The sequence below is a fragment of the Leptonychotes weddellii genome, chromosome 3 (genome assembly GCF_054177405.1).
Source record: "Leptonychotes weddellii isolate Sample4059 chromosome 3, ASM5417740v2, whole genome shotgun sequence".
NCBI lineage: Eukaryota > Metazoa > Chordata > Mammalia > Carnivora > Phocidae > Leptonychotes > Leptonychotes weddellii.
Window position 1 is genome coordinate 161846583 of NC_138371.1, and position 16794 is coordinate 161863376.

Below are 16794 nucleotides of genomic sequence, written 5' to 3' on the forward strand. Positions count from 1 at the left end.
CCGCCCCGTATCAGAACCCCCCCCCCCAAGCTGGTTCCAAGTTGCCAAGAGCAAGCAGAGGCTCAGGAAAAGGTTGGGGTTTCTGGGGAGCCACTACTCGGCCAGCGGCGCCGTTACCTACATGAAACCAGCACCCCCGGTCACCAGGAGCCGCTTCGCAAAGCTGCTGGGAGGACCCAAAGGCTCCGTCCGGACTGCAGCTGACATCTCCCAGCTCAGCAGTGCCTGGCAGCGTAAAGCGCCAGATCTGTACACCGCAGGTAAGTTCCACCGCGACTTTTCGCGACGCGTCCCGCTGCCCCGACACGTCAGTAGGGCAGGCGGCAGCAGCTTCCGGAGCCCGGCCGACTTATCCCCGCCCACTTGCGGGCTGGGCGGGGCCCTTGGGTGCGCGGGTGGCGCAGCGCTACTGCGCAGGCGCATCTCTTCTCTGCCCAAACCTGGCCCGCTAGGCGTAATTGGGGTGGCTGGGAAGTGGGGTCTGGAACGTTTTCGTGTCAAGTGACACCAGTATAAAATCGGGCTTTACTTAATACGCAGATGGTCAGAGTTATGAATGATTACCTTCTTTTCATTCTTGTACTGCTAAAGCATCTCCACAGATTACTCACCAGTTGAGCTAACTCCAGAAGTTCTCTGCTTGCAAAGTGTGGAAATGGGAGGTTGCAATTGCAAAATGCCTTCTCCTTTGTTGTTAATATTATTACCGACAATGCATGCTGCTGGCAATCATGGTGAAGATGTCCCTAGAGCCTACCCTTAACTATTCTCGCTCATACTCACTGTGCCCCAGCTTGCCTGCCACTCCTTGTATCTCCTTGAATTTGCCTGGATGCCCTTTCCCCAGATGTCTGCCTAGTTTTCACCCTTACTTCTTTTTTTTCCCCAAGATTTTATTTATTTATTTATTTGACAGAGAGAGAGACGGTGAGAGAGGGAACACAAGCGGGGAGGAGTGGGAGAGAGAGCAGAGAGCCCGATGTGGGCTTCCATCCCAGGAGCCTGGGATCATGACCCGAGCCGAAGGCAAATGCTTAACGACTGAGCCACCCAGACGCCCCTACCCTTACTTCTTCAGTTCTCAGATTGAAGGTCACCCTTGTAGAGAGTCCTTCCTTGACCACCCCAATTGAAATAGCAAGCTCTACCCCAGCCCAGCCTAACAACTTTATCCTTCTTTTTTCTCCATAGCAGTCATCAACATTTATGTTGAACTACTCATTAGTACTGGCTAGGGAGGGCAGGGGCTTTGTTTTGTTTCCTGCTATAATCCCAAGGCCGTGGGACCAGGCCTGGCACAGAATAAATGATCAGTTAATGTTGAATGGATAAATAAATACCTTGGGTTTTTTTTTTTCTTTTTTCATATAATGTTTGGCAAAGTATAAGAAGACTGAGAATACCCAGTATATGTGGAAATGTCATTTGTTACAACCTTTTTCAGGGGCAAAATGGTAACATATAGGAAAAGGTCAAATGCACATAACCTATGATTCCCAAATTCCATGATGTATAATATAGATAATTGCAGAAAAACACAAATATGTTCACCAATACACTGCTTATATGTAATAATGAAAAACTGCATACAATCTAGTAATAGTCTCACTTCTTAAATACAATGGATCTGCAAGGGCTACAGGCTCAGAGAGGAGAACTTGGGAGTGTTCAGCGCACTGACCGTGGCTCGGTAAGGATGGAGCCAAAAAGTCGAGATGGAAATTTGAGAGACTTGAAAGCTATATTCTAAAGAGTTTTGCTTGTGTACTACAGGCGATCAAAAACCTTTGAAGGAAGTGATGCAGTCAAATTTCGTTCCCCATAGCTTTCTGTGGCTCTAGGGTAGAGGTGGGCTGTGTGTGGCCAACTGGAGAAAATTAAGACTGGTGGCAAGTTACTTGCCACAGGCCAAGTAAGATCATACCATAATGGTCTGGATATCGACATTGACAACTCCTTCCTACCATCGCCGCCCAGAATCATTGAGATGATTGTATGTACGGATGTAAGCTATACTTCCCAGCTGTCTGACGATAAAACTCAAGAACACAGGGAACCTAAGAGGTTAAAATCGGTTAGACGTGCCAAGAGAATTCATGCGTTAAACTTGTACATGTACAGTTAGGTGTCTTTGAGACAGTAAAGCAGAAACGTTCAGTAGGTTGCATAGGCACCTCGGGCTTTGCGGGAGCTTTCCTTTCTTCATCAGAACCGGGGCCATCCTGCGATCCTCAGTTCTTCCTGAATCCTACAAACCCCACCCCGGAAAGCCCTCGGGAGCCGTGCGGGCGACCCCACGCATGCGCAGTAGCACCACGCACGGGGCCGACGGAGGGCAAGGCTTTTTCCGTAACCTAAAGCAACATCCTTCTGAGTCTCCATAAAAAAGGCGGGAACTAGCCAGCAGGCTGGGGAGTGATGGGACGCGCGCCTCCGCACGTCCCGCCCATTTCAGCCTCTGATTGGTGGGTGTACTGGGCTCGTGGCGGAGGGGCCTGCCACATAGGTTGTCAGTCTCCCGGGGGCGGATCCGGGACGCCGGTCCTGCTCCCTCCTCCCACAGCCCCGGCTGCCGACGCGGGGAGGGCGGCAGCAGGCCGTTAGGGCCGGGGTGTGGGTGCCGGGAGGGAAGGAGGGGGATGGGGGCCCTGCGGCTGCTGGCGGTGGCCCTCACCTGCTGCTGGTGGCCGCCGGGCAGTCAGGGTAAGACCCTGCGGGGCAGCTTCAGCAGCGCCGCGGCCCGAGACGCTGAGGGCCAGAGCATCGGCCACTTCGAGTTCCACGGTAGGTGCGGGGGCGGGGAGCGGGATGCAGGCGCGTGGGCCCATCCCGCGGGTCGCGCCTCTCCGCCTCGCTGGAGGAGGCCTGGAGCCGGCGGCGGCGACGCGGGGGACTGACCCCAGCCCCACCTGCACTTCCCGCTTCGCCGGCGGCCCATCCCCGACCGCAGCTGCGGGAATCGAGGGATGCATTAATGCCAACGCTGCTGTTGCTGCTCCCCACTTCCTGGTCAGCACCCTCCCGCCCGATTAGTGATTGTATTCTGCACTTGAAACACCATTTCCCCCACCTTCCGCTCACGAACGAAAGTACGGAGGACTTCTCTGCTGCATCTTTCGAGATCCTTCCCTCAAGGGAGCATCGTTTGCTCACTCCTGTCTCAGCCTGATTATATACACTAAGGCACTGTACTTAACGTGTGCATTTAAGCTCCAGAACTTAGATTTACTGGGTTTAGTCTTTGTTTTTAAGATAATTTGCTAAAACCTACTTGAAGCAGAGAGGTTTTGGAAACCAAATAAAATACCTGCTAATCTAGTGGTCACAATTGCTAGGACAGTTTGGTTACTTCACTACTAAAGGAGTAGATTTACCATGGACCAGGAGGCCTAGCATTCACTTGACAGAAATGCATGTAGGTGTGTCCTGAAAGCTTCATCATTTTATCTGGCCCTTCCGAAAGGAGAACTGCATTTGATTCTTACTTCCTGGTCTCCCTCAAAAATCAGTCTTAAAAAATGAATGAATTTGCAATTCATTCTAATTTTTGCTTTATTTGCACTCTCGAAATTTAAGTGATTTTCTTGGTACATACTTTTGGTACTGAATTTGACTGGTATTGTATTGCAAATAATTATTTGCCTTGATGAGGTTGGTATCCTTAATACAGTTTTTAGCATTAAAAGATGCACTGTCAGATTGTTGTCCCAGGGAGGATTCTTAAGAGAAGATAATAGAAACAAGAAACTATTTTGGTGTAGGAAAGGAATTTAAAGTATTGCAAAATTACAGAATTGGTGGTGTAAAGGGAGGGGAACCTGAAATTTTTTTTAAAAATCAAAGTGTTTAAAATAGTTCAGTAAAGTTTTCCAAAATCCAGTGTGGCACAGACCTTGGGTGAAGAAGAAACTCTAGAAACTTTATTATTTTTTAGGTCACATTTTTAGTTTTCTTAAATCAGCTGTCTGTAACTGTACTTTGAATATTGACTGAATATTGACAGTGATAGCAAAGACAGTACAATAAATGGCACGAGCTGGACAGTGCTGGAAATCCAGAATCTCAAGGAAGATTGAGGAATTGAGTGTTCCAAGTATATTAACACACATAATGCTCTTTCTATGTGTGTGTATACATATATTTTTTATTATTACCAGTCTTCAGTGAATTTGAATTCAGTAAAATAATAAAACTAAATTATACTGAAATAATTAACTCAGAATGCGATTTAAGATGTTAAGCCTTCGAGTCACTTCTAAAATTTTGGATAATTTATAATGTAATCAATTTATGTAGGAGACTTGGACATTCCTTGATACATACTATACATTTAAATTTATTTAAAATGTTTAACAAAATGGTAATTATAATAACAAACATGACAACAGCACAGAAGAGATCTTAAAATGAAAACAGTCTCCTGCTTTACTTCTCCTCACCCAGAGTCCCTTTCCCTAGAGGCAACTACTTTTTGCCATTTCTGTTCAGGGCCTTAAATGTACTCAGTGTGTGCAACCAGGCTCATTCTATAATGTCTCACACCATCTATTCTGCAAGTTCCTTTGTAAAAGTCACAGATGTCAAATTTTTTATCAGGTGTAAGATGTCTACCCCCAAACTAATTTGTTTAAACTTTCTCGCTATTAGCTATGCCAATTTTTTACGTTAAAAGTATAATATTAACACACATGTTATATTAGAAAACAAGAAAAACTTTGGTGGGAAATTTCTATAGATAGTTTATGAACAAATATTAAAGACGTGGAGTGGTGGTAAAATGAGGCAAAAAATCTGTTATAGTGAATGTCCAGATAAAGCAGAAGTTGCCGTTTATTCAGTGAAATGGCATCACTCTTCATTGGAAGTGTAAGGAGATACCACACATTAATTTGGATAATTAATATGAATAGTCTTTTGATTTGCACCTGAATGGGATGCTCATTCCAGTATGATCTACCTAGTTAAGTGAGATTTAAGAAAAACTGTGTTCTTGGGTATTCTGTAAGACTGATAAATCACTGAGCGCTACCTCTGAAATTAATAATACACTATATGTTAATTAACTGAATTTAAATTTAAAAAATTAAAAAAGAAAAACTCTGTGCTCTTTAAATTCCTATTTTGATAGAGGTGTTGAATTGTCTTACCGTGTCAGTTCCATACAAGACCAAACTAGTTAATAATTTTTGTTTTAATGTCAAGGTGACCATGCTCTTCTGTGTGTCAGAATCAACAATATAGCAGTAGCTGTTGGAAAAGAAGCTAAACTCTACCTGTTCCAAGCCCAGGAATGGCTAAAGCTACAGGACAGCAGTCATGGTTATAGTTGTGGTGAAAAATTATCCAAAGCTCAGTTGACAAGTGAGTATATCCTTTTTTCTTTGATCATTAGATACTTTTTTTTTTCCTCCTGAATGTTGAAATCTTTGTTTTCATACCAAGATGTTTCATGACACATCACACTGTGATGACATTTTGTCTAGTACATTTTAAGCTGAAGTTTTCCTTGATCAAAGGATAGAATGCCTCTCCCCTCCCCTTCTCATTAAAAATTTTTGAAAAATATCCAGATAGTGTATAAAGGCATACTTTATTTCATTCGGACTTCTTACCAGTAAGTCACATAATTCATACCAGTATGGCAAATATATTTTGGCCCAGTGGCAGCATGGAATGAACAATAGCATTGGTTGAATGCTTATTATCTGCTAGCACTGAGCTAAGCACTAAATATGCATTATCTCATTAATTGTATGATTTAGCCCAAGTGATGCTGTTTTGCAACATGTTATTGGAACATGGGACCTAGTCATGGTGACAAAGTGTGTCATTTTAGGATGTACCAGCACCACATCATTTGTAAACTTCCAGATTTGTTTCTGGAGAAGCTCTAATTTTATTATCCTAGTTGCCTGTATCCTTGAACCCTTCCATTCTCATCAACACTATCCCAAGTATTAGGGTGCACTATCCAGAATTAGTGAAACTCTTTTTAATTTCTGTAGAAATGAAGGGCATATACCATGCTACCCATTTTACCCCTTGGAAGTTAATTGGTTGTAGGCGATACTAGAAGTGTGAAGCATCCATGAGAAAAAGTAGGAATTATCTCTCTCCTCTCTTTTCCCCCTATTTCACCCCCTTTTCCCCTACCATGTTCTGCATATCAATGACTTTTAATCTTCTTTTAATCTAGTCAAGTAAAACATTGCCATTTTCTGAACTTTTAGTCTTCCTAGTCTCATCAACTCTCTGGGTCCCTCATAAGGCAGCTAGCTGAATAGGGATAAGAGTGGAAGCCCCTGGGGTGTGGGGTGCCTGGGTGCTCAGTTGGTTGAGCATCTGACTCTTGATTTCGGCTCAGGTCATGATCTCAGGATTGCAAGAGCGAGCCCCACATTGGGCTCTACACTTAGCGTGGAGTCTGCTTGAGATTCTCTCTATCCCTCTCCCACCCCCATCCTCCGGATCATGTTCTCTCTCTCAAATAAATAAATAAATAAATAGTTTAAAAAAAAAGAGTAGAAGCCCCCCAATCCTTGCCACCTCTTGTGGGGATCTCTTATCTAGATTAATGAGATGACATTGACAGTATGCTGAAGAAGTCTTGAATGACTAGATTCAGACATCAAAGAGATAGTTACATAAACTCATTTTACCCTTCCCCCGATTTTCAGAACTTACCTGGGAAATTCGTTTTGTTTGTTTGTTTTTTTACCTGGGAAATTTGTGCAAATGTTCATTATCAGTTATCTTTTCCTTTCTATACCAATTTGGTCATCTAAATGTTCCACATATGGATAAAAAGTTCTAACCTTCCATTCCCACTCCTTATAATGTCCAAAACCAGTTCATCATCTTGCCCATCCAAACCTGGTCCTCTTCCTCTTCCAGCGCTCCTTGTTCAGGACCTGGCGCCACCATCTGTCCAATAAACAAGCTAGAATCCAGGGAGTCTTCCAACACTCCCTCTTTGACCTCTCCATCCTCTTCCAGTTTGTCAGTAAGTGACTTCTGAATATCTCTGGAATTCATCTATTTTTTTTGTCTCTGCCCCCACCCTGTTATTCTAGGCTGCCATAATCTTTTGCCTGTTGCAGTAGTCTCCTCTCCGGCTACTGCAGCCATGCTCGTGCCCCCTGTAACCAGAGTGATCTTTCTAAACAGCGGATTTGATCATGTCACGTTCACTTCCTCACCACACCTTGAAATATTCCAGTCATTTTCTTTTGCTGTTAGGACAAGACAGATCTCCTTAACCTGATCAGCAAAGCCATCAGGGTCTAGCCATTGTTACCCCCCAGTTCCATCTCACAGCACTGTCCCCTCCTCCCTCATTTTATTTGTAGGCTTGTCTTATTTCAGTGCTATCCTGGGCCTTTGCACAGACTTTGTTTGTTCTTCGCTTCCTCTTTGGCCCTTCCAATACTAAGTTGACATTTGAGTTTTTATAGCTTGTTTTCTCCCACAGCACATATTATAGTTACCACTTTACATCGTATGTATTTGTTATGAAATCAGTCAGAGCAGCAGGGCTCTTTTGGTCTACTCATTCACTCATTCACTGAGCCCTTCCATTGTTTCATATACTAGGCAAGGCACCTGTGATAAATCAGGGACCAAAATATACTCTTAAGGTTAGTGGGGGTGACAGAAATGAATCTGATCAATGGAATAAATGTGAAATTGCAATTGTGATAAGTACTATGAATGTTAGTTACATGGTAGTATGAGAATGAAAATTTACCATACCCTAGTGCTTAGTTTACTAAGTGTTTGTAGGATGAATTGTCATAGAGCTTAGGGTTGAAGGGCTTTCATTTTTGTTTTTTTACTTTAATTCCAGTATAGTTAATACAGTGTTATATTAGTTTCAGGTGTATAATATAGTTATTAAACAACTCTGTACATTGCTCAGTGCTCATCATGATAAATGTTCTCTTAATCCCCTTCATCTTTTTCACCCATCCCTCCACCCATCTACCCTCTGGTAACCATCAGTTTGTTCTCTGTAGTTAAGAGTCTTTTTTTGGTCTTTTTTTTTTCTTTGTTAGTTTGTTTTGTTTCTTAAATTCCACATATGAATGAAATCATATGGTATTTGTCTTTCTCTGACTGACTTATTTCATTTAGCAGTATACTCTCTAGATACAGCCAGGTTTTTGCAAATGGAAGATTTCATTTTTTATGACATTGTGTGTGTGTGTGTGTATCACCTCTTCTTTATCCATTCATCTACTAGTGGACACTTGGGCCGCTTCCATGTTTTGGCTATTGTAAATAATGCTGCAGTAAACATAGGGGTGTGTATATCTTTTCAAATTAATGTTTTTGTATTCTTTGGGTAAATACACCATAGTGGAATTACTGGATTATATGGTATTTCTATTTTTAATTTTTTGCGGAACCTCCATACTGTTTTACACAGTGGCTGCACCAGTTTGCATTCCCACCAACAGTGCATTGAGGGTTCCTCTTTCTCCACATTCTCGCCAACAGTTGTTATTTCTTTTTTTTTTTTTTAAGATTTTTATTTATGGGGGCGCCTGGGTGGCTCAGTCATTAAGCGTGTGCCTTCGGCTCAGGTCATGATCCCAGGGTCCTGGGATCAAGCCCCGCATTGGGCTCCCTGCTCCGTGGGAAGCCTGCTTCTCTCTCTCCCACTCCCCCTGCTTGTGTTCCCTCTCTCGCTGTCTCTCTCTCTCTGTCAAATAAAAAAATCTTTAAAAAAAAAAAAAAAAGATTTTTATTTATTTATTTGACAGAGAGAGAGCGAGAGCAGGAACACAAGCAGGGGGAGTGGAAGAGGGAAAAGCAGTATACTTTATAAATGCATCCAAGTTTTTGCAAATGGAAGATTTCATTTTTTATGACATCGTGTGTGTGTGTGTGAGAGAGAGAGCAGGGAGCCTGATGTGGCGCTCAATCCCAGGACTCGAGGATCATGACCCGAGCCAAAGGCACACGCTTAACGACTGAGCCACCCAGGCACCCAACAGTTGTTATTTCTTGTGTTTTTGATTTTAACCATTCTCACAGGTGCAAGGTGATATCTCATTGTTTTTGATTTGCATTTTCCTGATGGTGCATAATGTTGAGCATCTTTTGATGTGTCTGTTGGCCATCTGTATGTCTTCTTTGGAAAAATGTTCATGTCTTCTGCCCATTTTTTAATGGATTATTTGTGGTTTTTTGGTGTGTTGAGTTGTATAAGTTCTTTATATATTTTGGATACTAACCCTTTATCAGATATGTCATTTGCAAAGTATCTTCTCCGATGTTGTCTTTTTGTTTTGTTGATTGTTTCCTTCACTGTGCAGAAGCTTTTTATTTTGATGTAGTCCCAATAATTTATTTTTGCTTTTATTTCCCTTGCTTCAGGAGACGTATCTAGAAAAATGTTGGTACAGCTGAGATCAGAGAAATTACTGCCCGTGCTCTCTTCAAGGACTTTTATGGTTTCAGGTCTCACACTTAGGTCTTTAATCCATTTTATTTTTGTGTATGGTGTAAGAGAGTGGTCCAGTTTCATTCTTTTGGTTGTAGCTGTCCAGTCTTCCCAACACCATTTGTGGAAGAGATTGAGGGGTTTTTTTGGTTGCTAGGTTGATTGCTTTGTATTTGGTACCTTTCATATCTGGTTGGTAGGTTGATTGCTTTGTATTTGGTCTTTTTCTTCCAGTAAAAACTTAGCAGGCAATTTAAAGCTTTGAGCTGTAGGAATTTAGTTTTTTATATTATGTTGTTAATGTTATACTATATACTATGTACACTTGCAAAAACATAAATTTTGTATCAGTTATATACCTTCAGTCACAGACCTTATGTGTGCAGGGAGAGAGCACAGTGCAGTGGAAAGACTGCTAAACTGAGAATCACTGCCTGTTTTCTTTGAGCCTCACTTTACCTATCTGTACAACCAGAAAGTTGGATAAGTTTTCATTAAGGTTCCTGAAAGTCCATTCTAATTATAACTCTTTAGGATGGAGTTGCATATATATACAAGGCTGCAGCTTCCAAAAACCTCTTGCAGTTGTTTCTTAGGCTATTTTTCCTTCTTCTCTATTCTTCTGTTGAGTGCGAGGGTATTCTTTGGAATTATTGGAATGGAAGATCTCAGGAAATAGGAATTTGTGAGGAATGAAGATTGTTTTGTTAAATTTTGGGACCTGGAAAAAATTAAATACTGGTGATATATATATTGCTTTCTGCAAATTTGATCAACTCTTTTCCCAGCAACAAAAGCCAAGTCTTAAGAAATATTCTCTAACTTTTATATATTAGCTGCCATATTTATAGTATGTTATTATTCAGGAGCTTTGGTGCATTGAAACAAAAAGCATATCCTTAAATTCATGACAATGTAGTAGTACCACATATTTTTAAATAATTTCTTGTAGAAATAATTCTCATTTCCTGGCCATTAATGAGACTTTTAAGAATGAGTAGCCATGGGACGCCTGGGTGGCTCAGTCGGTTAAGCGGCTGCCTTCGGCCCAGGTCATGATCCCGGGGTCCTGGGGTCGAGTCCCACATCGGGCTCCTTGCTCAGCAGGGAACCTGCTTCTCCCTCTCTCTCCCTCTGCTTGTGCTCTCTCTGTCAAATAAATAAAATCTTTAAAAAAAAAAAAGAATTAGTAGCCTTTCACCTAGTTGGTAATGAGTTCATTAACTATGCCAGACTCCTATGTAAAACCTTACTGCTGCTGTGAACTATGAAAAGACTAGCAGATTTGAAAAATTCTGTAGTGTCGAATGTTGCTTGTGTGTATACATTCCCCCAAATTAATGTTTGAGAAATTATTTTTCAGTCTTCCTTTTTCCTCTTTCAGTAAAGTCATAAAACATCAGATTTTTTAAAAATGACAAAAGCTATTTTGTAGGTTTTTAAAGAAAGCAAATGAGACATTTAAAAGCACTGAAAATTATGACTTTATGTAAAAAAATTTAACAAGGAGGTTCAGGTTACAAGAGCTAAGTATTTTGCTTACAAAACATTTTCAGTATTTCTATATCACACATAATAATTCCTTTTGTACATTTGATATATTTTATAAATCATTGAAAGCTGTTAGCATTTTATTATTCTGTGCATTTTCTTTTATAACATGATTGGGCAGCTAGCCATGTGACACCATTCTCTGCAGTTCAAGTTTTGTTAATATGTGAGATACTAATTACATCAGCATGGACTACGTATGCTGTGTGGTAGTCTTTTGTCTCAAAAACAATGAACATACAGTTTTGTCAAGATGCTTGTTTCCCAGGCTTGCTAATAAAGACCACAAGACAAATAACTGAAGGCCAGTATCACTTTTTAAAGCACACTTTTGTTTTTATTTTATTTAAATCTGCATAATTGAAAATGAAACATTAAAAAGTATATTGGTGAAAAATGTAATGGTTAATTTTTATGTTGTTTTATCTAAGAAAAAAGTGCAAGTGATAAAACGGCAACATATCAGAACCTTTCTATTATAAAGTTCGGATTATGTAATTGTGAGCTGCACATTTCAAAAGCCTAATTTCTGAGCCACTATTGCTCATATATTGAATTCTTATTAAAGGTCTTCAAATATTTAACAGAAACTAGAGTCTTTGCTACATTTTTCAAGAAGCTATACAGTAAAAAAATAAACCAAAAACAGTAGTATAAATATCAGCTAAATTAATATAGCCCCCCCCCAAATGCTGTGGCATTGTTAATAAAAATCATCTTGTCCCCTTTAACTACTGTTAATGAAATTCCCAGTTGTAAAGTCTAAGTCCTCAAAATTTGAATCCTGACTAGATAAATCCGTATCTCATTTATAAAGACAACTTAAAAATAGTGTTTTTTAACATTTTATTCAGGAAGTTTTCAATCATACAGGTAAGCTGAAAGTGTAGTACAACTAATATCAGTATATCCTTTGCTTAGATTCAATAATTGTTACTATTTTGCTACATTTGCTTTACATTTGTGTGTGTGATTTTTGTTTTTAATCAAGGCATGGGAAAATAAGCTGTAGGTGTCATGAGCAATTCTCCACAATAACAATACCATCATGACACCTAAGAAAATGAATAAGTTCATAATGCCCCAATGCAGAGCCCCACGTTTATCTCAGAAAGTGTCTTTTGTTTATTAAAAAGCATTTTTCTTCAACTGAGAAAAAGATCAAGACTAACTGGCATGCTATGGGGGCAGTCTAGAATTGGGAATAATCTTATATTTTAAGAATACTCTACTTTGTATAGAATTAAGCTCTTCATGTAGGATTTTCAGATACTGTCTCATTTGCTCCTCACAAGAACTCTGTGTTAAACAGGTCAGGTATCTTAATTTTACTACTGAAGAAACAGATTTCGAGAGGTTAAGCAATTTATTTGCTGAGCTGCAAGGTTATTAAGTAATAACACCAAGACTTCCTCTTTTAACTCTTCTACTCTTGTATTATACATAGCATTTGAGACACTATTCTCCTACTACTTCGTGGTAGTGTTAGTGAGTGCCTCAGAATCATAGTTTCAGATTGGGAAGGCATCGTAGACATCATTAAGTGTTTCTCAGAGGGGGTACTATTGGCATTTTGGGTGAAACAGGTCTTTATTGTATAAAACTTTACCTTGGATTGCATGAAGTTTAGCACAGCCTCCCTCCAAGGACCTTCTTAACTATTGTGACAGCAGAACTGTCCCTACACATTTTCAAATGCACTGGAGGGGAGCACAGTTACCCTGGATTGAGAACCATTTATTATGCTCAACGTCACTAGCCATCAGGGAAATACAAATCAAAACCACAGTGAGATACCACCTTACACCAGTTAGAACGGCAAAAATTAACAAAACAGGAAACAACAAATGTTGGCAAGGATGTGGAGAAAGAGGAACCCTCTTACACTGTTGGGAATGCAAGCTGGTACAGCCACTCTGGAAAACAGTATGGAGGTTCCTCAAGATGTTAAAAATAGAGCTACCCTACGACCCAGCAATTGCACTACTAGGTATTTACCCCAAAGATACAGACGCAGTGAAAAGAAGGAGCACATGCACCCCAGTGTTGATAGCAGTAATGTCCACAATACCCAAACTGTGAAAGGAGCCAAGATATCCTTCAACAGATGAATGGATAAAGAAGATGTGGTACATATATATACAATGGAATATTCAGCCATCAGAAAGGATGAATACCCACCATTTGCATCGACATGGATGGAATTGGAGGGGATTATGCTAAGTGAAATAAATGAATCGGAGAAAGACAATTATCATATGGTTTCACTCATGTGGAACATAAGGAGGACCATAGGGGAAGGGAGGGAAAACTGAAGGGGGAGAAATCAGAGGGAGACAAACCATGAAAGACTCTGGACTCCGGGAAACAAACTGAGGGTTTCAGAGGGGAGGGGGGAGGGGAGATGGGGTAACAGGGTGATGGGTATTAAGGAGGGCATGTGTTGTGATGAGCACTGGGTGTTATACACAACTAATGAATCATTGAACACTATATCAAAAACAAGTGATGTGCTATACAGTGGGTAACTGAACATAATAAAAAAAAAGAACCATTTATTAGTATAACTACCTTGTTTCAAAGAAAGGAAAAGGAGAATTAACCTTCATTCGGCAATTACTATAGGACAGGTATTGTGGTAAATGACTCATGTAACTTAGTCCTTCCACCAACTCTTTGCTCTAAGTACTATCTTCATTTTACAGATGAAGAAAGTGTCATTACTTACATAACTTGCCCAAGTTTACACAGAAGGTAAGTAAGTATTGGAGCCAGGATTCAAACACAGATCTGTGTAATGCCAACATTCATGAGCCTCCCCATCCCCACACTGTGTAGACCTGACCCAGTAGAACAACTCTTATATTCTGGTAATTTCTACTTTTCTCCTTTCAGTACCTTTGTAAAGAATAATCAATGAGAAAAAGATTTGGAAAATCTTTTGAAAGTATTTGTGGGTCATAGTTTTTAGATCTAATGAATCCCTGAGTTGAATGCTCCATTTTAAATTTAACTCAAATATAATTTTCAAAAATGTCACTGTAGTTGTTACCTATTGTCATGAAGTTGTTACATTGTGAATGTACTTAATGCCACAGAGCTAACTGTATGCTTCGAAATGGCTAAAATGGTAACTTTTGTGTTTATGTATATTTTACCACAATAAAAAATTCTTAATGTTACTAATCTACTTGAAAACTTTGAAATATTTAAAATTCAGATTCAAAACTTCATTGAAACCATTCTACTCATTTGTGGTGTTTCACAGTACTTTTATAGTGACCTCTTTGGTGAGGATACATTATTTTTTATCTGCCTTATGATTTACAGGCCTTATTCAGTACTACACCAGGGCTTCGATTTTCAAGACCGAACAAAACAAAAGAATCTAACTCTTGAGTTGATTATATGACTGAAACAGTGAATATATTTGAGAGTTTTGCTTTGAAAGTGCTATTTTCTTTCTCTTTAAAGTGACCATGAATCAGACTGAACATAATCTGACCGTGTCCCAGGTTCCATATCCACAAACGTGGCACGTGTTTTATGCTGACAAGTATACATGCAAAAATGACAATGAGAATTCTCAGGCGGAAGATATCCCATTTGAAATGATGTTACTAAACCCGGATGCTGAAGGGAATCCATTTGATCATTTTAGTGCTGGAGAATCTGGTAAGAATATATACTTAAATAGATGTCCTAAATATAGAAAAAACTTGTGCACAAATATCTTCATGTTATGTTTTTTGAATATTAAAGATGAAGAACAACTTGTGTCCAACAGTATGCAGATGGTAAGTGAATCCTCTTATAGCATTTTAATAATAGCCATACTATTAAGTTAGAAGAGCAGAACACTAAATTTTTTATTTTATGATTTCAAGTATGTTAAAAAAGACAGAATTAAGCAGAAAGAAGTACAAAAATATTAGTAGATTGTTTCTATATTTTGGGGAGTAGAATTATGGATTTTTAGTTTTCTCTATGCATTCTAAACGTTTTTGTGGTTTTTTTGATAACCTAGCACTATTTTTATAAACAGAAAAATGCTAATAAATTGAGCAATCTAAATTGGAAAATCAGGTTTTTTTTAAAAGATTTATTTGACAGAGAGAGATAGCAAGAGCAGGAACACAAGCAGGGGGAGTGGGAGCGGGAGAAAGGAAAATCAATTTTTAAGTGAGATGGAACCTGCACTATTTTGTATGGCTGTCCTTTCACCAAGTTGTTTAAAGATAGTAAGGATTGTCTTCATGGGAGCTTGCAACCATTTTAGGAATGATCAGTTTATAATGTTTTCCAAAATCTGTTTTACTCCCATAAAATGTTTCATCAAAATTTTAGGGTTGGCTGCGTATTGCCCTACAGAAGTAAGATTCATAGCCCAAACAGAAATGAATGACTTCTTTTGATTAATGGTAAACATGCTCTACAGTATTATAGCAGATTTGTAAATTGACATGTCAGAATGAAGACTAAGATTATAGGATGTCTATCAAAGAAAAGGACTAGGAGTTTGCTTCTTAATGAGTTCATTACCCATCTGGAAGAATCAGTCTGCTTAGAAATTCAGTCCCATTAAATCTCATTGGCCATCAAGGTGAGTGGGTGCAGGTAGAAAGAAATTGAGGCTACATTAGATGAAACCGATTGTTTAATTCAAAGTGTAAATTGCCACAGCTAGAAATGTAACTCAAGGGGCATGTGTTATGGACAGGAGGTCACCAGTAACTTAATGTATGAAGAGATAAATATTTTTTAGTATCTTCTAGTCTGAAAAAAATATTTACATAGCAACAGAATGGAGAGCCAAACATTCTTAAATAGTTAAATTTAAAAGTTCTTTCTGTGAAGGAAATAACAGAAGGGTAAGCTACTCAAGTTACTTTTGAATGCAAGCGAATTTAAAGATTAAATTTTACCTAACAGTACTTTGGATCAGTATGGATCATTATTGGAAGTCAATTCAGGGGCACTTGGGTGGCTCAGTCGGTTAAGCGGCTACCTTTTGCTCAGTTCGTGATCCCAGGATCCTGGGATCGAGCCCCACATTGGGCTCCTTGCTCAGCGGGGAGCCTGCTTCTCCCTCTGCCTGCCGCCCCCCCCCGCTTGTGCTGGCTCCCCCACCCTGCCGTGTCAAATAAATAAATAAAATCTTTAAAAAAAAAAGAAAAGGAAGTCAATTCAGTCCTACCGTTTCTTTTATCTTTATTTATTATTATTATTATTATTATTATTATTTTAGAGGGGGGAGGGTGGGAGAGGCAGAGGGAGAATCCCAAGCAGGCTCCAAGCCCCCAGCACAGAGCCCAGCATGGGGCTCAATCCCACGACCCTGAGATCATGACCTGACCTAAATCAAGAGTCAGATGCTTAACCGACTGAGCCACCCAGGGATCCCATTTTTTTTTTATCTTTATAAAAGATGTTGACATTTATTTTCTGTAGTTTGGAAAGGCATCGATGAAACCCAGGTCTAACTGATAGCTTTGGATGGATAGGTGGACTAAATTGCTTGTAAGGTCCCTTTTAACCCTAAGTCTTTACTATTTCATATGACAGTTATTTTTAGGACTGGTAAAGGCTCAGCAGGAAGTAATACTCTGCTGCATTCACTGTATGTGCAAACACTACAGCCTATAGTGTAGTCGGTCTAAAAGCCCTTCCCCCTCTTGCCTTCCTGGCAATTTGCCTGTAGCTCAAGAGGTTGTTTTATTTATTTTGTGGACCCATGAGACTCTACTAGATCCTGATATACTTTTTTTTGCTTCCTTATCCAGGCTCCCATTTTT

At 39.8% G+C, this 16794-nt stretch overlaps 2 protein-coding genes across 12 annotated transcripts in view; one reads left to right on the forward strand and one right to left on the reverse strand.

Moving 5' to 3' along the window:
- The window catches only part of TGDS (TDP-glucose 4,6-dehydratase), a 22900-nt gene extending 22557 nt beyond the window's left edge, over positions 1 to 343 (reverse strand). For all 7 annotated transcript variants that reach the window (XR_014143853.1, XR_014143852.1, XR_014143854.1 and 4 more), the window contains exon 1: positions 122 to 343. Coding sequence is in view for 3 of the 7 variants with exons in the window: in XM_081815101.1 (XP_081671227.1) it covers positions 122 to 207 (86 nt within the window). In the remaining 4 variants the exon portion in view is untranslated. The remainder of the gene's footprint in view (positions 1 to 121) is intronic.
- A 2209-nt stretch (positions 344 to 2552) lies between these two features.
- The window catches only part of GPR180 (G protein-coupled receptor 180), a 33293-nt gene continuing 19051 nt past the window's right edge, over positions 2553 to 16794 (forward strand). For 3 of the 5 annotated variants that reach the window (XR_014143855.1, XR_014143856.1, XM_081815109.1), the window contains exons 1-3: positions 2553 to 2784; positions 5203 to 5361; positions 14474 to 14674. Coding sequence is in view for 3 of the 5 variants with exons in the window: in XM_081815109.1 (XP_081671235.1) it covers positions 2640 to 2784; positions 5203 to 5361; positions 14474 to 14674 (505 nt within the window). In the remaining 2 variants the exon portion in view is untranslated. The remainder of the gene's footprint in view (positions 2785 to 5202; positions 5362 to 14473; positions 14675 to 16794) is intronic. The other 2 variants (XM_006743448.3, XM_081815110.1) reach the window with 2 other exon arrangements.